This window comes from Centruroides vittatus, unplaced genomic scaffold (genome assembly GCF_030686945.1).
Source record: "Centruroides vittatus isolate TY-2023 unplaced genomic scaffold, ASM3068694v2 contig_1295, whole genome shotgun sequence".
Taxonomy (NCBI): Eukaryota; Metazoa; Arthropoda; class Arachnida; order Scorpiones; family Buthidae; genus Centruroides; species Centruroides vittatus.
The window spans coordinates 457,370-485,365 of record NW_027120824.1 but is presented as its reverse complement, the minus strand read 5'-3'; the positions used below and the strand labels follow the sequence as shown (position 1 = coordinate 485,365).

The following is a 27,996-nucleotide window of genomic DNA, read 5'->3' as shown; positions in this document are numbered from 1 at the left end:
GTACGTGTAGACACCAGACGTACTGTCGTCTTTTTTTACACACACACACACACACCAGGCTTTAAAATACAAACATCCTTGGTAGTGTACTGTACGTGTTACGCTCCTAACGAGTGTGAGAAACATGCGATTTTTGGACTCTAGGACAGTTTTTATCGCCAAATTTCTCCTTTAGGACCTTCTCAAGGTTATCTAATCACGTATGTTTTGTAGTGTATACGCTCGTTACGCTTGGTAACTGTAGGTGAATGCGTTGCATTAGTAAACATCAGAAAAAAAATCCTTGTTTTGTACTTAGGTAGTATAATTTTTTTGTGTTTCAAGTAAGTGAACGCTTATACAAACTGTACAAGGAGTTACGTAAACACTAGTGTTACCTAACACCAATATAAGGAGAGTAATAAAGTTTAGTTAGATCACAAAGATGCATCCCATAACACTAGACAATCCTACACACCTTTGAAGATCTCATCCATCTTCTTCACCTGTACAGGGAGAACAAAAATGAGAAACATGGAGGGTTGAGGGTCAAATTGGCAGCTGTTGGACGTAACCAGATGACATTGATGTCGATCGGGTCGTTGCCTCGCTTCTCTGGCATGAGGCATTTGATTGTTACTTTCAAGGATGTTTTTTGTCTGAGATGGGCTCTGCGGTCACGAAAATTAATTTCATAATGGCATAATACAATATTTGTTTACGAGGGTCACAAGGAGTCGCTCTGGAACTAGAGCATCGCCAAGGCGTATGTAGGTTGATACCATTTCCCCGTTCGGCGCGGTGCCCAAAGATTCCTTGCGGAATCCAATTTTGTCTGTGTGTGCGATGAAGACCAAGCTGATCGGTATCGGGTGTCAATTTGGGTATGATAGAATGAAGTATGGTTATATTAATGGGATATTAATGTTATCAAGTTTCCTTTCTGAACATTGTTATTCAAATCACATCCCATTCACAAACTGATCAGCATCAGTTGCTGATTGTGGCATGAATGGAATGTGATTATAGACAGGAAAATTAAAAGGCACATATGCTCACATTACACTATAATCTGCAAGACCCAAACACTAACGTGGAGTGGTTGTGAAAGGAAAATTATAAAGAAATAGCATGAATGTTCATGTTTCTTCTGAATGTCATTTTGGTCATGCATTTTACTCGGTGATTATGGTATGTCGTGGAGCAAAATGTGATTACAGACAAGTAAACTTAAGGTAGCGTGTAACAATGCCAACACATAAGATAACTGGCATCGTTGTTATGTATCATTTTACTGTTTGCGCACACTACTCCGACTTTACAAGACGTGTATTGTTGTTTATTGTGTTCAGAGACTTAAAAATATGTTCGGATAAGCACATTATCACTAAATAAACTTACCTTAGAAAGAAGACACAAGACGGGTGTGTAGAATGTTTTCTTTTTTTTTTATTTTTCACAAACTTCTACATATTTCATATTCCTCGGATTACTAAATAAAGAATTCAGAACAGATTCATCATAAGTAGAACTGAGTGCATCAACAAAATTATACCCCTCCAATAATATATATATCGGCGAGAGCCGCGCGGGCTCCCGTTCGACGTGATATTTACAAGTCAGCAGGTAACTTGATTCCGTTGTGGCCGAGAAAAACATCATATATGCGTATATATAATGACATTTTCCGAGACTAACGCCTGGACAAATTCACATCGGGGAAAGTAAAAACAAAAAAATAAGGGACGTCTTAAATATAATTACAGGTATTTAAAAATATACTAAACGACTACACACTGCGACAATTTATCTAGCTTAATTTCCGCCGCTTCGGTTCGGAGACGAGCGCGCGTCCCCGGAACCGAGCGGCGAGTAAAAACAGAGACATAACTTACTCCCGTCCGACAAATATTTGATTAACAGCTGGAAAAAATGAAATATTTACCGACAAATGGAGGTATGTTACAGAACTGGAATGACATCTAGAGAGAAAAACCTGTTGTTTCGCTCTCGATTCTTCGTATACAGACCAAGTTCGGAGCGCAGATTCTCTGGAAAGGTATACCGATACATCAATTTAATCATGCTTTTTTTTTTCTTTTTTTAATCGACGGATGGTTATAATTAATAGAATAAATGTCCTAGAAACGTCGTTTATCATCTAAATATTGATATGTAAAGTAAAAATGCCTAAACATGGTTTCTTTTTACGCAACTTTCCTTTAAATAGATTGACGAGAGCAAGCCTTGAAATATTGTTTAGCGAGATTAGCAAAAAATTGCACAACACTCAAAAACTGTTCGAACAAACATTCTTGTGCAGAATTTCTTAATCGACAGGATATTATTTTCATTGTTTGCGGTTATAGTCGCACAAGAATGGTCCCCTTCAGAAAACTGGCAATTTTTTTTTTAATTATTTAATAACATACCACTCCATTATAAAACTAATTCAGAAACCTTTTTATTACTTAAACGATTAATCATTATTGATGGGCGCACTGGACGCCGGGACCTCTGTGGTGTTCTTCCTCGTCGGAGTCGTAGACTTCCGATCTTCCGCCGCCTCCGCTGGATCCCGCCGTGCTGGGGTCGTAATCGTGCAGGTCCACCTCTTCCACGTGTTCGCCGATAGGCATTTCAAATGGAGATCGAGGAGGTAGGAGCATTTCCAGTTCCTGTAAACATGGAAAATAAGATTAGTGTCCCATAACTATTTCTCATTTTTATATTATGTAGGTGTTAGGCTCGCAAGTCTTTGCACCAGGAATGTAGACATAAGTAAACCACTAAAAACCACACCGTCTAGCTACAGTAGTATAAAAAGTACATGCTATTATGGACTAGAAGTTAATGGCGCACATACACAATCTTACTCGGGATTAAGTTTAGAAAATCTTATTCGCTCGAGATCTCTTCGTACAGAAAATGCGTATTAAAGGCAATACTTAAACAATACACATGAAAGATTGTATCATTCTGAAATCACAATTGTGTTGGACAGTAATCTGTTAAGATAGGGGTATACTCAAATAAATACAATATAAAAGGCTTGTGCAAGCATTAACTGTTGCACCACATCTGGAATATTTAGCCAAAAGCACATGGTTCTCCTTTGTTTTCCCATCTGTTATCCAAATGAAAATTTTGCCCCCCATGCAATGACAATTTTTTGCTACCTCGACAGTACCAGCAAGAGCTTGTAGGCATTTGGGTCAACAGGACCCGGAATAGAGTGGTCCCCTTTTGCTATTGTGTTTGAAGAAATTATAACGTTTCTCTTTATTAAAAGTAACTTGAAGATTTCATTTTCTGTTAGTAAAAATACCATTAATTCATAGGGGGCATTCTCCAAGCCTAGGAAAAAATATCCAGTTCCCATAACAGCCCATTTCCAGGTATACACTTCACACAATGTTAGTAAACACCACCGACAACATATTACAACAGAGATAATAATTACAAATAAGAACAATCCATTGCAACAATATAAAACTATATATGATTGCAGAAATTTATCTCAAATGCCTACAAAAAATAAAATACCTACACCGAAACCTTTGAGAAAATAGATAAGTTATGTACTGTGCATGTAATGTACTATATGCACTAAACAAAACTATTAGACCCAATCACACATTGCATTACAAAACACACTTACATGCCACGTACAACTTCTTAAGTGCAGATTACATGTTAGTGGCACAAAAATAGATAAAACTGACGTTTTTAGTAACTAGGCCTTGACCTTGGTCCAGTATAGCACTTGGCATTGACACCAAGTATCATGTTTACTGCACACTATAATAATAAGCACGAAACAAAAATAATCTCTCTATTTTTGTATGCTGTTTACGGCAATTTTCCTTTCTATTTATTAAATAAACGGTAAAGCTTAATTACGTAAGCGTGTTTTAATTTTTTTTAATGTATAGTAATTTATTCTAATACATGGCATAGCTACGAAGTGAAGGAAGTTATATACAGTCCCCTGTAATGGTAAGCACATTGTATATTTGTCGTCATCACTCGTACGTTAAAATAAGTGTGTGTGTCACACATTACACGGTTGCTGGAATAATACTAAAGTGAAACAATTACTGGATTAATACTTCCACTCTAACAAACAGTGCAATTTTAAGTTGAAAATATGCGCACAAATTTGCGTTTTAGAGCTTAAAAATAGAGAAATTTAGTTATTTTTTGCTCGCATTGCAAAATTACACATTTAAAAATCCACAGATACAAAATTCTTTAACAATTAACAAGAAATCTATTCAAGTATACACTGGGGAGCTTTGGGATGACACAATTTATGAGGGTGCCATATTGGGGTTCGACCATATTTCAAAACTTATTTTGATTCACACATAATAGATAACGAGTATGTTCGTAAAGTCAAACAAGTTAAACACGTTAGTAACAAATCGGTCAAAAAGTAGTAGTCTCGTTCGGTGCACGTGCTCTGCGGTGATGACGTTTTGAACGAAACTCCAATGAGGTTCACAAAGGAAAGAGTTAGTTTACTTCATTAAGAAAAAATAATATTGATTTACAATCAATTTATAGATGTAACTTTGAGTGCGCAATATTAAGACGTGTCAATTATATTTTGCATTTCTGCATTCTTAATAAACCGGAACATAAAATTTTGTCTTATGACATTTACAAGAGGTTAAGAGAAACTAATCATCAAAAGAAGAGTAGAAAATGGGATAGGCACCTTAAATTTGATACCCACGTCTGACTTACGTAAAAAGCAATGATATTCAATTTTGAAATCACAATTAGAAAGTCTCTGCACCATATTACCGTTAATGGCAGCAGAAATTGCCGAAGCGAAGTTAGAATGCAAACTGTTAGATGAAAAATATGCAAAACTGGATAATAGGATGTTGTTGACTTGATAGAAAGGGAAAACACAGTGCGGGGACAACAGTTTGTTTACATACTGACAAAGTAACAAAAGCACAGGCCTTTATCAATAAAGATGCAGATAAAATGAAGAGCTATGTCGACGGACAGAAGCAACACTACTGGAAAATGATCTGAAATTAATGGGATACCGTATGAAAAAGTATTTCCAAGGGCAAGGAAGTTGTTGAGTACGACGACACCACGACTATTTGGAATGGTAAAAACCTAAAAATGAATTCGGCATCAGGACAGGTTTATTAAATTTATATATATAACACTAACCATAAACACAAAAAAAGTTCTACATAAATTCCTATCATCAAATCAATTTAAATCATATTACACAGTAAATAGCACACGAGATTATAGAACACACAATGCGTGTTAACATGCAACCAGAAAGACTGCCTTATAATGTTGGACTACATTAGTCTGTCCCCATCAATATGTAAACCACCCGCTTTTGGCACTAACCAGAAAATGTGTTCAGATGTGTGGTAAGCTACCAATAAGCAAGTACAAAGTTATAGCAGATTAAATTGATTTATTTGCAAACAGTTCATACTTTACGAACAAGGAAATGGGAGGGTTTCGACACAGACAATTCTAAGACCGTGTGGAGAAACCATGCATTAAAGAATTTAATAATGATAGAATATGTAGTGAAATATATTAATAATATGAAAAACAGGGAAATACAGGAATTTAAGTACAATATGTTAAGAGTTACCCTTTTGCTAGCAGACAGAAATAACAATTTCCGAGATATTAAATATACTTTCTGCCTTTTTTATGTATATAAATAAAGGCAGATGCCTCTATTGATGTACATAAAAAATGCAGAAAACTGTACAAAAAAGAATTCCACAGATGGAATAGATTGTAAACACACACAGATATGACAACAAGTCTGCAACAATTAAGGCATTAGTTAAAAGAGCAGTAATGCAGTCGAGTACAGAACATGATAGAAATAGCATTTTTTTAAATTAGTAGAGTGACATCTGAGCACTTCTCCCCAGACAACAAGTAAGGTAAGGTAAAAAAAATCAAGAATAGTAGCAAAATACGCTACAATTGCAGCCATTATATATGCTAAAAATTAAATGAAAACTGACAATTAAGAATATTCTTAGAAACAAAACAGAAGTAACCAGCAATCTATCAAGATACATGCAATACAGCTTACAGATGATGATAAAAAGTACTTCTTCATATTGTTCTGTAAAGATAAGAGCTGCCCAGAATTACAGATCTGTAGCTAAAATAAAAGTACGACACTTACATGCAGGTGGCGATGCGAGCATGTTAAGGTGAGATCAAATGGGAAAGACCAATCCTAATAAGAAGGCATAGAGAAGAGAATCACCCAGAAGGCTTGCTTTTAGAAGTCGAGCCCCTCCAAAAATGAGCCCGAGCATTTATTCTCCGATACCGGACTTACTTTTTACCCAGGATTAAACATTAAGCTTACATTGACGTCTGTTAGAGACTACAATTCTAAAATAGCAAATAGAGACAACAAAGATAATAACAATCACCAAAAAACTGATGATTGTTATGATGAAAAGATGATTGTTTTTTTTTAATATGCAGGATCAGGTTTTATTTTATCATCACAATTTTGCACTAAAGTTGCAATTTGCATAATTAAGTGCAGGAAACATCTTTGTCATGTAATACGTAACCTAATAATAATAAAAAAATGCTAATTAAGCTGGTGCTTCTTGCAAATTTTAAATATTCATATTAAATATGAATATTTAAAATTTGCAAGAAGCACCTTTAAATAGAATTATTGTGTTTTATCGGAGAAAAAATGTTTAAATCTTTCATAGACAAACCTCCATATAACACCATCCAAACTAAGCACAGCCTTCAAAGCTCTGACAAATATTTGTAAATGCATCCTCTCCCAGAGAACCCTCCCGTATCTTAACTAAATGTATGCACGTGCATCATGAACGATATTGTCATCACCTTCAAATTTATGTTCCGATCTCGTTACTCGACGAGACGTAGAATCTTTATTCTTTAAATATCTGTCAATTTAGTGTCATGCTCGACTTTGCTGTGTATATAACATTAACAAAACACCAAAATTTCTTCTATTTACATATTACAGTGTTTATTGTTTTGATTCTATTTCTGCTCGTTAACGTACTGTTTGACATCCAGCTGTCCAGTGTGTTTCATTGACAACCTTGCATAAAATTACATGTCTATGATTAATATTTTACTAACAAAAATACTTCAGATTAATTCTAAACTTTATATTTCATAATACCTAAATTACAAAATATATTTTCAAATTTCTTCTTGAATATTTACTTTGTCTAATTAACTAAATTTTTTAATATATAATTTAAAGGATTTTTCCGTAAAAAATCGAGTTAAACTATTCAATCTATACCAACTTCGGAGCATTAAAACACTACGACTGTCTTAATTTCGGCATTATTTACGCCACATTGAGCAATAGATGTATTCCTTCTCACAAATTACTGAAAGCCCACTCACTTCAGAAAGTATATAACTCTGAATTCATTTGTAATGTTATCAAAATAGTTTCGTAATATATTTCACTTTTTAAATCGTCGTCTAATTATGCTTAATACTCCATTCATCTTTCCTAACAGATTATTTCACTATAACATGCCATCATGCTTTCTAATACATCAAAATTAGTGGGTAATGCTTTCGGTCATGCATCATTAGTGTGCATTTTTATAACATCTGTTTGTTTTTTTTAAAAAAAAACGTTAATTCTCCATTGAAGACAAAAACAATCATTCCTAGGAGAATTACAGAGAGGACAACTAAATTTATTCCACCAGATTTAAATCCAATTGTAAATGCAGGTGTTTGCAATTGATTTTATACAGAATATTGTTGGGGATGCTTTAAAATTACTAGTCTGGACTTGTGTGCAAAGAGAAACTTCTTTTACATAATGATATTGAGGGATACCAAAATTCCTGCAATGTCATAATGGTGTGGTAATGGCTGAGAATTTGATAAGATGTGAGTCAAACGAGCACGTGTCTGGTCATTCTACTGGCCAGCATCCTCCTATTTTTAGTTCTATTGAATAGCCACGATAAGTGTGTTGTGGCCTGCAAAGAAAACAAATTATGTGGTGCGATGCTACACAGAACATGGCCACGTGTTTTCATTTTTATATTAGATCAATCTAGCTGCAGATTGTCAAGAAACCAGCTGCCGAACAATGCCATATTGCATCAACATGTACTACAACGAACATTTGACAATCAGAAATTAAAAAAGAATTAAAACTAAAATAAATTTTAAATGAGGATTACTGAATTTTTATCTTAATGTAAAATCTAAACAAATATTTTAACGTATAAAGAAATCTATTACCACATTACAACAACATATACGGTCGAGTCCGCATAAGTCGACACCTGGATAACTCGTCACTCCTCGGTTACGTAGTCGGTCTTTCTGGTCCCGACCGACTTACACAGCCATTAATGTAACACACCACACGGCTTATTGTACGATGTAAACTCATTTTTTCAGGAGGGGAGTACACTTATCAGTCGTCTAAAAAGCGTGAAACAGAAAAAGTGTGTTGATTTATCCAGTGGCGACGAGTTAAACAATGTTGAGTAAACCGAGGTTTTTAAGGTTAATAACATTAATGGCTATGTAAGTCGGCCGGGACCGCAGAAAATTGACTAATTAACGTACGGTGACGAGTTATCCAGGTGTCGACTTATGCGGAGTCAACTGTATTTTAGTTCCTTGTATTTTACAATTTTTAAATTAATTCTAGAAAACGAAAATCGATCAACTTTCAAATCACAGCAGATAACATACTGAGATAGTTAATATGAATTATTGATGTACTGTAAACAAAAAACACAATCAGTCAAATTAACCTTGACTCTGCAAGGAAAAGGCCTGAAGTATTGTTGTGTATGATACTTCACTTAAAAGTACTCAACGAATACTGGCTAATGTCAAAGTTTCAGTTTCTATGGAAAGTACTACTATCTCCTGTTGTCCACAACAAATGAAAATTTTGGCTTAAACATTTCTAACCTTTATCTAATAATAAATGCACTTTGGTTCAAAAACCTGTGACGAGTGCTGGGTCATTTTCTTGTTAGCTTTGCATCTTACGAAACTTAGAAAAACTAATACATCTAATGATTTTAAGAAGTTCTTGCTTATAAAATGCAACTGTAAAAAGATTTATCTATTAATGGAAATAAAGATACGTGCATAAAACTAAACTTCTTATGCTTGTTAATAGGAAATAAATTAAATTTTATGCTCTTATCTTTATTAACAATATCCAAAATAATAATTTGTTCATACAATCAATTGAAACCTCTCTTATCGGCTGGAAAAAATTTCAAAGAATCAGGAAGAAATGCTAAAGTCCAGTCTTTTTTCACTGTCAAACACTCTTGCTTGGATGTTGCAAAACCCTTACATGAACCTTATTTGTTTCAAAAAGTACACATTTGTAATGCTCTAATACAGGCCTGGCCAACCCAAATTGTTTCGCGGGCCACTTTGATCACGCGTGATATTACGGTGGGCCACAATTTAGGCAAACATGCTTTTAAAAAAGTAAAACAAATACAAAATGAATAAGATTTCGTTGTTATACCAAGAGTTCGTACTCGCAGTTGTGCATTATAACGACGACACATGCAAATTTTCATTTATTTAATTGTTTTGGTATACACGTAACGGGAAACAAAAGTTTTAATAGATACATAACATCGCTTAGCGGGCCACACAATTTAACGTAACGAGCCGCGGGTCGGCCGGGCCCGCTCTAATACACGAAAAGAAAATGCAATAAACAAAACTTTTGCATCCGAACAAGTCGTGCTTTTTTAAAATGGAATTCATTCGGTTTTCTTCATTTCCTGGATTGCTGTTTAGTGTAATGTTCTGTCGGTACATTTGGCTTTTGTTACCCATTATATATTTCAGAAAATTATTGTGATCTTAGGCATATTTGAGTACATTTCGGGCAATTTTCGGGCAGTGATGTTCCTGTTCTAGACTTAAGAATTAATAAACAAATTTTACAGTAATACTCTTGCAATCAGATGAAAGTATATAGCAACAAAATGTGCTTATTTGGTCAGTTTTGATTTTGTGAAACTTTGGCTCAGTGATATCATTGAGCACGTTTCACCCTATTCTTATAAAGTTGATAAGATCGTTTATTTTAAATTAATCCCCTCTTTCTCAAATTATTAAGGACTAAAATTTAAGTATCTGTACTTAATATTTTTCAAATTTCTCATATAGAATAAAAAAACCTCATTGTTGTTATTAATTTTAAATGAATTTAGATACCAAGTATGAAGTTTGCTGTTGCTCATGCAACAATAGCTATTTTTCACACATAAAAAACTAAGAGCAACTAAATCATGGACGTGAATTAAATCATGTAATACATTTTATATAAAAATAATAAAACAACAAAAACAAGGATTGACTGATGTTGTCATTCTAATAACCGAAATAAATCATGAATATGTTCAATTCATTTTATCCAAATAATTTCTAGCTCTTTTCCACTCTCTTACACAAATACAATCAAAATCTCTCATGGTCCCCCGTCCTCCCAGAATGAGTCACTTTTTAAACTAGGCACAGTTCCTCTGTTCAAACACAAAATAAGAATTGAGTCAAAATACTAGTAAGTCAATAATATTGTTTTTGGAGTCATCTATAGCAGGGGTGGCCAACTTTTGTGCACATAAGATTACTTTTTATCGTAAAAATGTGTCGCGATCGACTTGTCCTCATAGGCATAATCTAAGTGGGGAGGGGGAAGTGTGAAATACATACGAAGTGCACTCACTGCTTACGAGTTGAGTCATAACTGCATGCATACAGTTGCGTTCAGTTACAAATATAATACATTAAGTCAAGACATCGCTAGTGATCGAACAAAATTGGCTTGGCGATCGACCGGTCGATTGTGATCGACTTGTCGGCCACCCCTGATCTATAGTATCAATGGTCACTTGTCACTACTGATATAAGAAAGAATAAAAAAGTTGCATGCTCTCGTGCTAGTGACTTCGTATTTTGAAAACGAAACCATGGACATTGATCAATTTAGATTAAATTTGGTCTATCAAATTTTAAGAAACTCAATTCTATATTTGGGCATTTACTCCTCAAAAATGCAAGATTTACAGAAAAAGACTTAATGTGTTCTTTTCCTAATAAACTAAGCTATATTTCTCCCCAATTCTACTGTGTTAAATATCTCCAACAATTAAGGAGATAGCAGGTGAGAACAACGATTAGACTCTATGCTTGTTTTTAAGGTAGAAAATTCTAGACTAAATTTTACAAGACATAAACCGTGCGGAAAAAAGATTTCTAGCCTTGTCAACAGTTGTCTATAAAGATACCAGTGTATTACAATGACAAAAACTGGGACATATATATATATATATATAACATATATATACATATGTCTGAATTTTACATATATATACAGTATGCATTCATGCACACACATGCTTACTCTGTAGGGCCCACCATATTTATCGCGTATATATACAGGATTATTCACCAAAAAGTTAACACTGGTTTTGATATTCGATATTAAAAAGCAAAAAATTGGTCTGCTGGAAACAAGTGATAGCACTTTGCGACTAAAAATCAGAACCCTTTCGTAGTTTAAAACTTGAGGAAAGTTTATAAATCCAAAAATGTTTGCATATTTGTTCATTAAACCCATTTGCTGAAAAGTGTGAATGGTTTTGATTTTACAAGAACTTTATAGTCTGTATGTTAAATTGACTCCCGGGTATCGTGGTAACCTCATAGACTACTAACTAATGCCCTTAGACTACCTCAAACTGACATGTCTTAATCCTAGAGACTAAAAAATGGCTTGTGAAAAAATCATAAGATATATTAGTCTCTTCTGGTGTTCCTTGTATTGTTATGGTCCGATTTTGCCTTGCCAAGGTAAGAATTTCTTCTGTTTTGTTCTTGAAAATAAATGTCGATTTCCTTGATCTTCGACTGTCGTCGATCAACAAGCAACAGCTTTTAAATCTCTTATATCATTCATAAATCTGATATACTGTGGCATTTTCTATGAAAGCTTTTTAAATCATTTCAACAGTTTCTAAACTGATCTTTCTGAAATTTGATGCATGTACACTGCTGTGCATGTTTCAATAAATCATTTTGTCAAAATGGCACAACATCGATTACAACTCTTATGCCAAAAGACCTTACAAGAAATTTAGGAATTACTTTTTGTCTAGAGATGTTATTGACAAATGGTATATCATCATTTGCCACCAACAGCACATCAGATTCTAAATAGCATTGCAGCATCAATCACAATGCATCCAAGTTTATAGTCAAGTGTGGTCTTTCTCAACTAGCAAAAGACATAATAACGGATTACGATTTTTTAAATGACAAGTGTACGGTCCTTAATATAAGATGCATTGATAAACTAAAAGGCCACCCGAACTTTTTGGAATAATAAACTTTTATCACACGTAAACAAAAAACTAGTGACAGGTATAAGTATAGATGTAAAAGAATTACTTATTGTATTTACAATCAAGAATAAAAATATAATTTTTTATTCAAAAAATTAAATAATAATGGTGTTTCAAAATTATAAGGCAGTTGCATATTTGAATGGTTTATCTTAAAAAAAATTACTTTTACTTATAATTTAATAATTATAAAAGATGGCAGAACACTGTAGACGCAAACAGAGGTACAACTGAACTTTTATCACCATTAATTGTTATGATATTTCTACCCATTTCTAAAATTACTTAAGTCCTAAACTGCCTTTGAGTGTGGTGAAATCAGGGCACTACATCAGGCTGGAAGTTCTGATAGAACTATTGCAAAACAGCTGAAGAGATCTTTTGTTGTAGCCAATTCATCATCATTCGGTAAAACAGCACAAAGACTTGATGCTAAAGTTCCCAAATTAACTTTCTCGGATGGTAAAATCAACAAAACATCTAGTGTTTATACATTAGATGTAAATCTAAAACACCACCACCAATAATGACTGATATAGGCCAAAGATAAAATGTGAAGGACTTCAAAATGGTGTAAAGTTGTTTGGACTAATAAAAAAAAGGTTCAATTTGGATGGTCCTGACAATTGGCAATTTTATTGGAATGATCTTGAGAGAGGAGTTTTCATTTATAAGCGTCAGCATAAGCAGGAAACCCAGTCATAATCTGGGCAAGTTTTAGATGGTCTGGAAAAATCAAATTAGCATTCATAAACGGGTGAACGAAGGCAGTTGGGTATCAAAATCTCTTGGATACATATTTGGGAATTGCAACAAGATAATGCACCAATTCACACTGCAAACTTCACTTATCTTGCAAGTATGTAAGATAAAGTTTACACGGTTATTTCGAAAAATGGTGATTTCACTTGCTATTAAATGCTACTGGCCTTACATTTTTGCAACACACCTTAAGTCATGTAAATGGTATTGATTATTAAAAAAATTAGAAATTTTACCTTTAATTTTTCTTCATTAATGAAATAATTTTCTGGAAATTGAACATCAAATTTAACATACAGATTTCCTTTTTCAAATGGATTTCTGTAGATCGGCATGCCTTCACCAACTACCCCTTTAACGGTCCCTGAAAAAAAAAAAAAAAAATTATTCCACTTCCATAGCTTCTATAAATTAAAAAAAACCACATCTGAGTAATTTACCAGGTTCTATAACATCTCCGGGAGGATTCTTCATCACTATATCGCGCCCATCTAAGTGCTGGATTACAATGTTAAAGCCACAGAGCGCTTCAGTGAGATTTACTTTATGAGTCATAAACAGATCGTTTCCTTCCCGTTGAAATACCTCGTGAGGTTTCTGTTGAAGAACAATAATGACGTCGCCAGCCTCGACCGATGGCTAAAATAAAATCAATTTGCAATGACGTTATTAAAACAAACGACTAAATTTCTGAAAGTAACTTATGAACCAACGGTTCATTAATATGTAAGTTAGCGAGTTCACCTGCTGGTCACCTTCTCCACGGAAATAAATTTTCTCCCCCTCACGCATACCCTTATCCACGTGAACTTCCAGAATTTTGGTCTCGTTCACGACTTTCTTACCCTTGCAAGTTTTGCAGCGATCTCTCTCGTTTATCATTTCTCCTGCAGGTAGTGACGAAAAATTAAATTTGGTTCTAAAATAGATTACATTTACAATAATAACATATTTGAAATCGACGTTACCTTCGCCATTACAATCTGGACAGTCAGACTGCATCTGCTGAATCATACCGGGTCCCAGCTGTCGGTATGTAACCTTTACACCTCGTCCACGGCACGAACGGCACTGCTGAAGAGCACCGGGTTTTCCTCCTTGGCTAGAATTTTAAAAATAAAACTAATCAATCAAAAATTCACTACAAAATATTAATTACCCACTGAAATGTAAGTAACTTAAAGGCTGCTAACTATACACGTAACAAATTTATTCTTAGTTAGAATACTTATTATAGATTTCTAGTTATTATTTAATTAGGTAAGTTAAGACTCTTAGAATCCAGACATGTCAAGCGTTAAAATTTATATTTTGGGAATAAACAAGACAAAGGAAATCGTGATTAAGTAATTCAACAAGTGACAAAAAACAGGTTCACCCCTTCCACTGGCAGAAGAAGAAGAAAAAATATGTACAAAGAGCCTCGAAATTTAAAAATTCAACCTTCCATCATCATCCTCCGAAACTTAGAGAAAAGGATGAAGATTTTGAAGATAATTGTGTGTGTCAAGTAAGCACCATTGGGGAATCTGTTAACAGAAAATATAAAAAAAATCAGAGAACAAAATTTTTCTAAAAAGAAAAAATAAAATACAAATATCTAATGTCACATCAGATAAGCACCCATAAACTGCAGAAGAGAGTTGGCTCATGTACAATACCCCCACCCAGTTTTAAACATTTGCACTAAATTCATTTATTTCAAGAGATAACACTATAAAACACACTTCATTTCAACAGTTTATATGGATTGTCCACAAATACTTTCAATACTTAATTACATAATAAGGCAGTCGTACCTAATAAAATTTGTTTAGACCATCGAAAGACAATCGGAAGGCAACTCGCATTAATGTTTCCCTTTGTTAATTTGTTAAGAGGTTTCTTTAATGAATACGACGACCCTACTCGATTTTAATTAATGGAACACTACTTAAATCACTATACTAACCTTTGGAGGATGTTTTTGTAGCTCCACTCGGAACAATAAAGTAGAATTATAACCATTAAAGTAAAATGTGTAAGTTTCCGTGTACGTATCTGTGTAATGCCGTTTTGAAAGAACCGTATCGTATATCAGAATATAAAACACTTGTCACCGTAAGAAATGCTTTCTATTCTGTTCCACTTAACGTTAACAGTCTTCACTGAAATTGTTCGGAATGTACACTGCAATAACTCGTATATCTCTCTCCCAAAACTGCACATAAAGTAAATTGGCAGGATATCAACTATTTGTTCGAAGGAGCATCGAAACGAGATACTGAAATAAAACTACATTTTTAGTCTATTGTCAAATTTAGATTATTTATTTTAGGGGATTTTAATGGAGGAATGTCTGCAAGGAGGTTAACCGAAAAAGATAGAGTAAGTTAAAGTTCTGTTACTGGTTAAAAAGGTTTCGTTTGTATTTAATTACTCCAGTAATTTGAGAAGGAGACAATTATAGTTTTGTCATCTCCATGTCGATTAAAGTGAAGAGATTTGAGGAAAGAGAAATTCCTCTCTAATTAGTTGCTAAGTAAAATATGTCAATCATTGTTCCATTAAATCTTATTTTTAAAAAAGCAGTTTTCTCTCATTTACACTTAAAACACACTCCTTAACTTGGAGACAGGAAAGGTAACGTGTCATATCTCGAGTGGGGACAGACTTAATAAAGAATTTACTCGTTATTGCCATTTGCAAGTTTTTATAAACCTTGTCTCTACCCTCAAAATTAAGGTTTTCACAATTTTATGAAAATTAATAATATAAAATGTTTTTAAATTAAACTTTTGTAACAGATGGCATCACACAATTTTAAAGTTCAGCCTGAAAAGTTATGCAACTCATTGCTTGACTTTAAAGCAAATTTTTAATTAAAATTTTTACACTGCAAATTCCCCCCCCTAAATATTCATCTTTCTCAAAACCAATCAGTGCCATTAATTAATTATGTATATAAAAATGAGTTGGTGACTCACAAGGAATCACGCAAGAAGTAACGCTAACCTCAGAACCGCCTGTCGTTCACTTTTAAAACGATTTTTAAAATTAACTTCTTACACAGAAGAGTTATTTTTTCTCCTCGTGTTTAAAATTAGAAAGTTGGTTTTATAGTGTAAGTATCAGAAAGGTTTATACCATCAATTTAATTTTTAATCATTTTCTAGTCTAGCCGCTTATTCCTGCTGGAAATTCTATTTCCGTATAACCATGTAAAATGATAAAATGATTTATTCCACGGCACAAATTAAACGAATCCTATTTAAATAATGAAAAATGGACCATTCACATCTGAAGCAAGCCTTTTAAACTCAAACCATTTGTTTGCAATCCTAATAGTTTTTCGAGTTCTGCCCAAAACAATTCTCAAAGTTTCTGGCAGCAAGACAGTGTCAAGCATCATTAGAGGCAGTACCATGGAGGAGAGGGCCACAGATTCAGTTAAATAATGAATCAGATCATTCATCATTCACTGAAAATCTGGATTTTTAACATTAACTGCCAGGCACTGATGCTTCAATCACATAGAGTGAGGTTAGTGTTGCTTGGATTTATCTTTATCCTAATATGAACTCCGTTTTGTCAGCAGATGGTCACTCCATTTTTACACATGAAATTAAAATATTCTTGATCATTTGCATGAATTTTGGAAAGTTTTTGTGATTACATTGATATTAAGTGTGTAAAAAAACCATATGGCTTGGCATCAGTTTTTCCATATTTATGAAACCAACTACATCGACTCTGCATAAGTCGACACCTGGATAACTCGACACTCAGTTTGTATGTAGTCTTTTTTTGTGGTCCTGGCCGACTTACGTAGGCATTAATGTTATCAACGTTAAAAAACTCGGTTTACTTGACATCGTTTAACCCGTCATACCTGGATAAATCAACATAATTTTTCTGTTTCACACTTTTTAGACCTCTGATAAGTCGACTCCTGAAAAAATGAGTTCACGCTGTACAATAAGCTGTGTGGTGTCAACTCATTTTTCGGGGGGGGGGGGGAGTTGACTTATCAGAGGTCTAAAAAGTGTGAAACGGAAAAATTATGTTGATTTATCCAGTAGTGACGAGTTAAACAAAGTCAAGTAAACAGAGTTTTTTAACGTTAACAACATTATTGCCTACGTAAGTCGGCCAAGACCACAGAAAATTGACTAATTAACCTACGGTGTCGAGTTATCTGGGTGCTGACTGTACTGATTTCTCCCTCAACACATGAATATTAATATTTATGTCTGACAGTCCAAAGTGTGAAAGTAGTTATAAAGCTCAGATATACATACACAGTACACACTTTGTCTTTTCAGGCTATAATATGCAAGAAGCAGAATACAAAATTTCCACTTAGCTGAGGAGTTATAATGCAAGACTGAATTTGGTTTGTGTTATCTTTAGCTAACTTTTGTATGTTCCAGATCTGTTACTTTTCTTATTGCCCAAAAAACAAAAAGAATATTGATCCATAAATATCACATAAGGTTATATAAGTTGATATTAATACAAACTCGGTTATAATGCACACAGATATAACAAGTTCACAGTTATGAGCAAAATGCCATAATTTTAATTTATACATATTTCCACACATTTTCTCACACTTATACTCAGCAAATTTTCAGTAGCTATGCAAACACACAAACGTTCTTAATGTTCTAGTAGTAAGAAATGCAATATCGAATTCTTGGAAGAAATAAAACCAAAAGAGTTACTTAATTTTATGACCACTTGATAATTAGTTTTACAACCTGCATAGATTACAGGTCTATTTATCTTTATGGAAACCATTCCCCCCTTTCTTGACTAACTTCTGGCCCTACTCTGCCAATCTACCTAATCATCACTACAACTGTAAAATGACCATATACTCTAATTATAAAAGGAAACCCTGATATGAGAAAGATGTCTACACAGAAAAAAAAATGTCTCTCGGTTTATATAAAAAAAAATAGAAATTGTGAGTTAGAACCTGGTGCTAAAAACGTCAAAGTGTGTAGAAAGTTTTCCTTGTCATCTTTGACAGTACGGACATTGTAAAAAAATAAATCAATCATCAATTTTAAGATTTGTAGATTTAAAAAACAAACTGAGATTGGGCACATTATTGTATTATAGGTTATACAACTATAAAAAAACAGTATAATGTACAGTGGAACCTTGCTTAATGAGCATAATTTATCCCAGAATCTTACTCGTAATGCGAAACACTCATTAAGCAAAACAGTTTTTCCCATATAAATTTATGTAAAATACAATAACGCATTCTATGCCAAAAAACAAACCCTCAAATATTTTATGTATAATGTTTATTCAAAGAAAATTAAACAATATACATTATTAAGGACCATGAATCATCCTCATTTCTTCATCTAGCATGAAATGAACCAACCTGGAATGCGAATTTCATTTGCAGGAAAAAAAAAAAAAAAACAGACGTCTGATAAACACACCAAACAATACGCCAAATTCTTGGCTATGTGAAGGCTATAAATAAATATTAGAAATTAACTAATTTGCCTAGAGGTAAGCAGTTATGCTGCCATCTTGTATTAAATTTAATAATTATAAATAATTAATTTTTAATTTATACGTTTTTAAACTTTAATTTGGAATTGGTCATTAAATTTAATACGAGATGGTAGCATAACTGCCTACCTCTAAAGAAATTAATTAGTTTCTAAAATTTATTTATAGCCTTTACATAGCCCAAAAATTTGGCATATCGTTTAGTGTGTTTATTATATAACAGGCAATGGTCGTTGATGTTTATACGTAATATGTCTGAATGCAAGTTTGGAAAAACATTTCATCACAATCGACACTAAGATGCTACCAGAATGAGTGCTAAACAGACTGATGGAGCATGCGCACAATCTGAGACCTCCCCTCTCCTTGTCACACGTTATGCCAAACATTGCTCATTAAGAGAATCATTTTTTTACAATTTGTTTTGCTCATTATGAGAAATACTCATTACGCGAGGTCCCACTGTATTTACAATTTTTTTAGAATCAACTTATTTAGAATTAAAAATTAAAAGACATCACACTAATTATCAGTGGTGTAGCATCAAACTTTACCGTCTGCAATGGACCCCTATATGTTTGTACCCAAAGCAAACATCCATTCTTCCCTTACAATGTCACTGCTCTTCACAGATTAACAAGAAAATCTTGACAGTAACCTAATGTTCAATTTTTTTTTTGGTGGTTTTAGGCCCTTTCCCGCTCAAAAGAGAGCATATCCCCTAATGTTCATTATAACTGAGTTTGACTGTATTATTTTGTATATTGTAATAAGTGATGCCAATGATTTTGTGTTTTAGTTAATTGCCTAATGATAGTAATGTTTACAAATAAATGCTAAACAATACAAAGATGAAAATCGCCAACATACAATTAATGTTATTCTTTAGAGGTCAAGACAGTGCCAAGCCACAAAATGCTAATATAGTTCCTCTGAACAGATGTTAATATAAAGTATGTGTGCCATAATTCTTAATAAATAATGCAAGTACCCCATTCGGGAAACCTAAAACAATAATAAAGAAGTTGCAAATACATGTTTGTTATCAAAGTTGATTTGGCAATTTGATTAATCTTTCAAACCATATTCCCTAAAAATAGAGGAAACAACATTGATGGTTTGGGGAAAAGATAGGTAGTCTTGGCACTATCTTCTCATAACCAATCAATTTATTACGCCACTTATAAATTATATAAATAAAACAATGATAAAACATTATAAATGCAGACAGATTAAAAAACAGCCTCGTTATACATAGGCATTGTATTCGACGGCACAGAAGAAACAGCAGACTGTCGAGTCGGAGAACGCCGAAGTTGCGGTTTGACTTTCATATTTCAGTACAGTGGTACAGTACAATTCAGCTGTAATTATAATTTAAATGATGATAAAACAAACACTTTTACACCCATGTGTATAAAAACAAAACACACAAAGAAACAATTATCCAAATACAGTAAATTTTCTTACATACACGTATGGAAATTTAATAGTATACAACATACTGACATGTTGAACAGAATAATCTTGTCAAATTGTCTAAAATTAAGTTTGTGACACACACATTTTGAAAGCTATGTGTAAGTCAACACAGGCACTATCTGACAGAAAGGAATATTACAAAATATTAAAACTGAAAATAAAAATGGAGTGTATAACGATGTAATGTTGCAATGATATTTTGGTTATCAAATTAGGATTATTTAGAAACATTTTACTGTTTTGTAACAATAGACATTCTAATTTAATACTTTCATCATTTTTGCAAAGTGATTTTTATCCATACTTTTGACTATTTAGAGCAAAATGTCTTGTGCAAGCCAAACTACAAGTGCAAACAATTAGTTTGGTCAAGCATGAATCAAGAATTGCATTCATCCACTATTTAATAAGCATGTAGCCTTACAGGCTTATTGAAGCATAAGTGGACACACTAGACCAGTGGTTCTTAACCTTTTAGTGATGAGGGACCATTTATCAAAATTTTTCTCTTGCCATGGACCACGAGCTGTTTGGCGTAATATAAGTTCTTATAAGGTTGTTCTATAAATTAAACATGTATAAAATTATTCGAAACCAAGAGTATTATATTATTCGCGAAAATGTTACGTTAATTATATTATTTTAGTGCAATTTTTGTAACTGCATAGTGTTTACCAACTGCTGGATTCTTTGTTCAGTGCTACTCAAAGCCAAACGCATGTCGGCACTGGCATCCAACCGATTTCGATGTTTATTTTTAATTAATTACCAAAAGCACCGAGAATCCTTGCTTGCATAAATATGTGGTTGAAAATAAAGTTAGGTACCGTAAAGCAATTTCTCGAATTTTAGAGAAAGCAATAGATTTATAGCTCCAAAAATCTTCAAGATTAATTCCTGTCTCGAAAGTATTCTTGCAGTTACTATCGTGTTACATTTCAATTAACTCTTTTTGTATTTTATCCGGCACCTCAGAAATGTTGACTATGAAAGGATTGTGGATCAGTTTCTGAATAATGCCTTCCAGATCTTTTAAAGGAAACTGGCCCCTATTCAGGTGTTACAAACGTGGAGAAAACCTGGAGAACTCCACGTGGCCAGCCCGTCCGAACGCAGTGGGAACCCGCGACCAAACTCTCAGTGTTTAGCGACAGAACCGCTCAGCCGCTGGTGGGCATCTCAGCACACTGTCAATAATTGGGTTCAATGTATCAAATGCAGAAAAATTCTCTTTCAACTTTGCTGATCTATAGGTCGATTTTAGCGATAAACGTACTGATTTTATCTTCAAATGCAAATATATTGCTAGTGCTTTCCAATTTCATATTTCCTGACCGTTGTAGTTGAAGGTTCAATTTATTTAGTTTGTGCAAAAAAATCCACTAAATAAGTAAAATGTATTTGAAATTTGAACTGACAAAACTCGTCGTCATTTATTTAATAATTTTAGGATGACTTCATGGACCACTTTGGGTGCTTTCAGGGACCACCGGTTAAGAACCACTGCACTAGACTCAAATACTAGGGTACAAGAACAGCCACAAAGAATAAAATTTAATACTTGTTATTGTTTGGCCTTTGTTGGTTTTTATTGAGCATTTTTGTAAGTATTACCAGTTTGCATATGATACACAAGACACTACCATACTGATGTGATGGACTATTGCATTTTTACGGTAGCACCTATGTACACCAAGTCTCTAAGGCTACGCCCTACGTGGGACAAATTGATTCAAGCAAGTGTGTGTGTCTGGAGTAACCATGTTTAGTGTGCAGCAACCACCAGATGACACTTCTACATATGCATACAAGAAACAGCTACCAAGCAAATTTGATCGCCGCTTCCACTGCTCGCACTTCCAAAGAGAAAATGGGTGATTTTGTAGATAATTTATTTGTCATTCTGTTTTTATTTGTGTATATATGTTGTATGTACTTTAATTAATAATCTTTTACATAATTTAATAATTTCTGATTTTGTATAAATGTAATGTTTAATAAGTTAAAAGTTATTTTTAATTCTATAAAGATTCTTTATATTTGTTGTGTATCTAGTTAGTGATAACATTTACCTTTCGAATTTACTGTTTTAATGCTTGTTATATTTTCTAGAGTAGCATTCGACAAAGTCTTCTCTCCGCCATCTTGTAAACAACATATGCCCACTCTGGACAGAAGTTGCTCACGAGTTGGAAGCACATACAAAGATTCTTTCTGCCCATGGTTGCTGGATGCTGCCACGTAGGACATAGCCTAAGTTATCAATGAAGCAGGTGACCCACATTCAGAAATGTCTCCTTACACCCCACATATAACCTAAAATCCTGACTCACTGACGACTGTCACAAGCATAAAACTATTTTGATTTGTTGTGAAACCGTGTTGTATTGTTCTTAGAAGTGTTGAACACAAAATCGTGTTAACAACAATCACATGGCTTTTTTCCACCTTTATTTAGTTGACGAATTTGTCGAATCCTTCGTGGGTGTTAAGGAGTTTGCGACAAAACCCTTCACACGCGCCGACCGTCCTCACAAATTATAAAATTAACTACGCTGATATTTCTGTCAATAAAATAAAATTGAAATCTTAACATTTTTGTATTTTAAAAATAACTACAGTGAAACTTTATCACAGTGTCCTTTTAAACAGCATCTCATTCGAAATGCCAATGAATATTTGCAAACAATCCTCTGCAAAAATATTAAACACAGAATTGTTCTGTACCTGCAAATTACTAAATCTATTGCAGATGACATTTCTACAACAAAATCACAAGTTTCAAATTCTCAAACTTGTTTGTAGACTCTTCAGTTAGATACTACACTTAAACTTAGTATCAATTTCAAAGATGAGTATGTGGTAGTGTTAAATTAAGTTTGGCTATATTATGTTTGCAATGGTCGAAGTATAGAGAAAAATAAACTGTCCATTCTAATCGTCTGGACAGATTTGAACCAATATCACAGTAACAGATTATCATAATACAGGGTATCTGAAAAGTTACTGTGCAGTAAGAAATTTGTGATGGCAACAAAGTTATATGTACAGGTATTGCACACAAAACCTGTAAGTTGTCCATAAGCTGACCAGTTATGCCTGCAGTATTGCATACAACTTATTATTTTGCTACTATAATCCATCATTTTGAATTAGTTTCATTATTCCAGGAAAAGTTTAAGTCAAGTAAAAATTGAAAGTAAGTTGTAAAGTACTAATCAAACTAAATTATGGTTGATATATTCACCCAGCACGTGCAAACCTGCCAAAAGCAGATTTCTCTCTGCATGACTTACAAATGAGACATGTCAAACATCTGCTTTACAGATGGATGTTAATGTTTTTCTTCAGAAAAACATAACAAAAAACGGTAATGCATAAAATTACTTTTGCATTTAGTAAAACATCATTTGAAAACAGAAAAATGACAATCACTTTCAGAAGCCTAAAGACGATCCATTAAGCAATTGAAAGTGTCTGCAATTAAACATTTTTTTCATTACAAATGACTATGTTCTTTCCTCCTTTCAAGCTATGATTTGTGCATTTTCAGAGTTATAAAAGTTATAAAAAATCAGACAGTAAATAATGATTGATTTATAAATGCAAAACACTAGCACATTAAAGCTATATAGATCACAATTTTATTCATCAGACAGGTATGACAGCAATGGTCTCAAGCAGCAGGACAAAAGAAGGTGAATAGTGCCTCATCTCTTATTAGCAATACTGATTGATCCAAAGTATACATTTACATTGATTAATGAGAACACAAAATAGTCATATCTAAATATTTTCCTTCCATTTCCTTAACCCCTTCCCTTCGAGTGTGGTCGTCATTTATGGACAGCCCCTTAGATGAATTTATTATATAAATAAGTTTTATATTTAATAATGGATAAATGTTTAAGAAACTCTTAAAATCATTTTCCTCTAAATCAGAGATTAAAAAAAATTAAACAGCATAATTTCAGAGTCAAAATGTTTCCAAATAGAGAAATTTGCTGAGTTTTAAGATCTGCTCAATTTGCAAGGAAAAACAAAACAAACTGCAGAGACAATAAAAAAATTCACTCCATTAATAAATATTAAGTATTTTTGTATGTGTATACATGTAGAGATTTAGGATAAAAAAGTAAAACATATTCTGAATTTAATCACTTACCCTTCACAAGTTCTACAGATAACATTCTTGCTGAGCTGTAGTTTAGCAGTCTTTCCATTGTACATGTCCTCTAAAGAGACCCTAAAATATTTAAATTTCTTAAAACGGAGCCATGTACTTTGTAACCTGTAAACGTCTAACGAAGTTATTCATTCTTACTTTAACGGATGTATGGTGTCTTCGCCACGTTGCTTTCTTCTTCGACCCGAACCCATTCCCATTCCGCCAAACAGACCACCTCCAAAGATGTGAGAAAAGAGATCCTCGGCTCCAAATCCTGAAAATGTATTAATAAATTAAAACACTTAAAACTGAGTGCAGTTGGCAGGTTTGTATAAATTGTATCTAGTTGTCTAAAAAGTTAACTTTCCAAAATTCCAATCAATTTTTTAATGCTTCAACTGTCCAAGCAAACACATTCAAATGAAAGTAAAGTTGCCACAACATTGACTGATCTCAAAACATCCAGCGACCCACAAAACTGATAATCAAAGTTTGGACTTTGGGTAAAACACCTGTTTTTCAAATTGAAGGTACCGTATATGTTGTGACCGGTAGATTCGTGTGTTTCATCTTACCATAGTGATACCAATTCTGTGGTGATGAAACAAAAATAACCAGACTAGAGAAGCAAAGACTTATATTGCAGCAATATATGGCAAGATACTTCCTAAACGTAAGCAATAGGAATTAATAAACAGCACTTTAACACTTTTGTCTGTTCCAGCCAACTTACTGTGGATCTTGCACAGTGTATTATTGGAATCTGTCAAAACAAAATACAGACACCACGATTTTTTTAAAAAAGAGAGTATATTTTTAAACATTCATTAATATAAATATCGGCACTAATGTTTCCTTTTGTCAGAAATGACAACTGTTTCAATCCACATTGGAAATTAGAATATTCTGAGCTAAACTTTTTGATACCGATTGATGTTTGAGATTCTGGAAGAACATCTCCTTCAAACACTATAAAAAGATATGCCTCAAAGTGTTGAGAAGTCAGCTGTCACATATGTTTTGTCATCTAAAACCAAACAAGCATTCTTCTTTCTAATTAAAGAATACAACTTTTGAGCTTGAGTTTTAATTGTTTTGTTTTTCAGTCACTTCAGGTAATTTTTATTTTTACATGACTTCATATCTGCATATTGTTTAGCCCTTTGAACCATTGTTTGATTAGTTTCACATTTGTTTGCAGCATCTCTTACTGACATAATCAAAGTCACTTTCAAAAAATTGCGGTATCTTCTGGATGAATTTTGAGCTGAAAGCACCATATTTTCCACCTAATCCTGGCTTTTTGGGAAATGGACTATGGTCTATTTGCTGTTTAAAGCCATAGCACAGTTACTTTAATAAAACCAATAATGGAATTCTTACTCTAATTATTTGAAATTGTTGCTATGGCAACAAACAGAATTATAAATAATAAACAAAAAAGTTAACGTCTTCCGAATTTAACAGAACTCTATTGCTACAGTCCTCAAATATGTAGAAAAGAGTGTATACAATAGTAAACTGTCACAAGTTACATACAAGAAACATGGTGATCTATTTGAGTTTCTCACAAATGGGTAATAATCAAATTATACTTGTACATAAATATATGATAAGTTTCAAATTAACAATGAACAACAAGATCAAAATATGTCTCTCTAGTCACTAATAACAAACATTCCAATAGAAAATAGCAATTTCAAAATCTATCAAAGGTTAAGACAATCTTAGGATTGAGAGATTTTCATTTAAAGTATTTGTTTATAGAAGCTTTGCTTACATATATTTATAATGCATATGCAAACTGAGTGTTTATGCTCAAATTATATGAATAGCAACACGATAAACATATTCTCTAGGACTGGTATTTATGAAATAACACTCGCTATAAGATACAAAAACCACATTGGCAAATATATTAGTTACACTTCATGCAATCTCCTCACAGGACTCAAATAGGAACATCTTGATACCATGTCGATACTTTTGGTCCGATACCAATACTTCAGTTTTGGTATCAAATCTAGTATTGCTACATTTTTCACAGACAGGCAAGGTCCAACAGAAACAGATTTTGTGGTTAAATTCAGTTAAGTTAAACTTTTATCGTAAATATTAACGACCAAAAATTAATAAATTTATTACATCAAATTTCCTTTTCGGAATCTATATATAATTAGTGTTCAGTTACTGTTTATAAATAAATATTTAGTTGAACAATTATGTGATAATTTTGTTTGTCAATCAACTCAGACCACCAGTAATATTTAAAATGAGCTACAATTTCTATACACTTGTTTGCACCGATATCTTTAGAATTTGAACAGAATGAAGAACTTTTAACCCTTAGCCTGCTGTTTGCCACGCCCCCTTATTTTGTAAAACGGCCAAGGTCAAAATAAGTGAATCAGGCAATATTATTTTAAAAATTCACCAAAAATTAAATTATTATTTTATTCATATGAAAAAAATCACATATATTTATCCATATAGTTAGTTCTAAATACAACATATTTCAATAAAGTTTGTTTAAAAAATTTATGAGAAAAAAATAATAATATGTGATAACTGACACTCAAACTTGAAAATCTGTTACTTTTTGTCAAAATTAACATTGTCTGGTTACTTCATTCTTATTGTCACTGAGCCAGAAGGACTTAGAATATTGTTCTGTACAATTTGATATAACATTTATGCATGTATGTTTATTTGTTGTGAAATTATTGCACATTATATCAAACATTTGTTTGAAATCTGAACTTTATTCTGCTTTCAACTAATATAATGAACTAATATACTTTATTCATTTCATATCAAACAAGATTATATATTTTTGTAATAAACATACGATTACAAGTAGCAGTAGATGTAACATTTGCTGATATTTTAGATTTAAAAAAAAATTAAAAATCAAACATGAAAAAAAATATATATAAAATATCAGAACTGAAGGTCATAACTTGAATATTTATAATATATTAAACATATTATAGCTGAATAAACTTATTATAGCATTAATGAACTTATTATAGTAATATTATTGCATGAATATGCTAAAAATAAGATTAAAAATTATCAGAAGATGAAAAATTAAGAAACAAAGACCGATAATTAAAATTTTTTAAGTCAACAAAACACCACCTGGACAAAAATATGTGAAACAGACAATATACAAGATGATACCGTCAGGTGCTGACATCTGTTGTCGATAAATTTTATAAAAATCGATTGTTAACAGGGTAACGATCAATCGGTACCCTGGCCGTTTTGCTAGACAATCAGGGTAACGATAGATCGGTACCCTGGCCGGAAAAGGGTTAATGTAAACACACTATTTACTTACAATAAAAATTGCCGGGACGAATTCACATTTAAGAACCTGACTTGTTGCTTCTAAAAAGCGTGTGAAGGGACTTGAAGGATAAGGACTCATGTAAATGTATAGTCTTGTAAGAAATTATATTTTTTTCTTAAACATTATTTACTTCTTCATCCAACCCTATCCAATGTAGAATAATACCTGGAGAGATAATTGGTAGGACTATAGGTATGGTGGATCCTTTTGTGTATAACTTATGAGGCATCATATGAGTGTAAAATGAAATACTGACTTCTGAACCAGATAGC

General features: G+C 33.1%; 1 protein-coding gene across 1 annotated transcript in view; it reads right to left on the bottom strand.

The window, feature by feature from the left end:
* Positions 1 to 1,408: 1,408 nt before the first annotated feature.
* The window catches only part of LOC136989438 (dnaJ homolog subfamily A member 2-like), a 49,170-nt gene continuing 22,582 nt past the window's right edge, over positions 1,409 to 27,996 (bottom strand). Inside the window, exons 4-10 of the mRNA XM_067287585.1 lie at positions 24,526 to 24,643; positions 24,367 to 24,447; positions 14,168 to 14,301; positions 13,944 to 14,086; positions 13,640 to 13,838; positions 13,436 to 13,563; positions 1,409 to 2,657 (exon numbers count right to left, since the gene is read on the bottom strand). Of these exons, the coding sequence (XP_067143686.1) occupies positions 2,466 to 2,657; positions 13,436 to 13,563; positions 13,640 to 13,838; positions 13,944 to 14,086; positions 14,168 to 14,301; positions 24,367 to 24,447; positions 24,526 to 24,643 (995 nt within the window). The 3' untranslated portion in view covers positions 1,409 to 2,465. The remainder of the gene's footprint in view (positions 2,658 to 13,435; positions 13,564 to 13,639; positions 13,839 to 13,943; positions 14,087 to 14,167; positions 14,302 to 24,366; positions 24,448 to 24,525; positions 24,644 to 27,996) is intronic.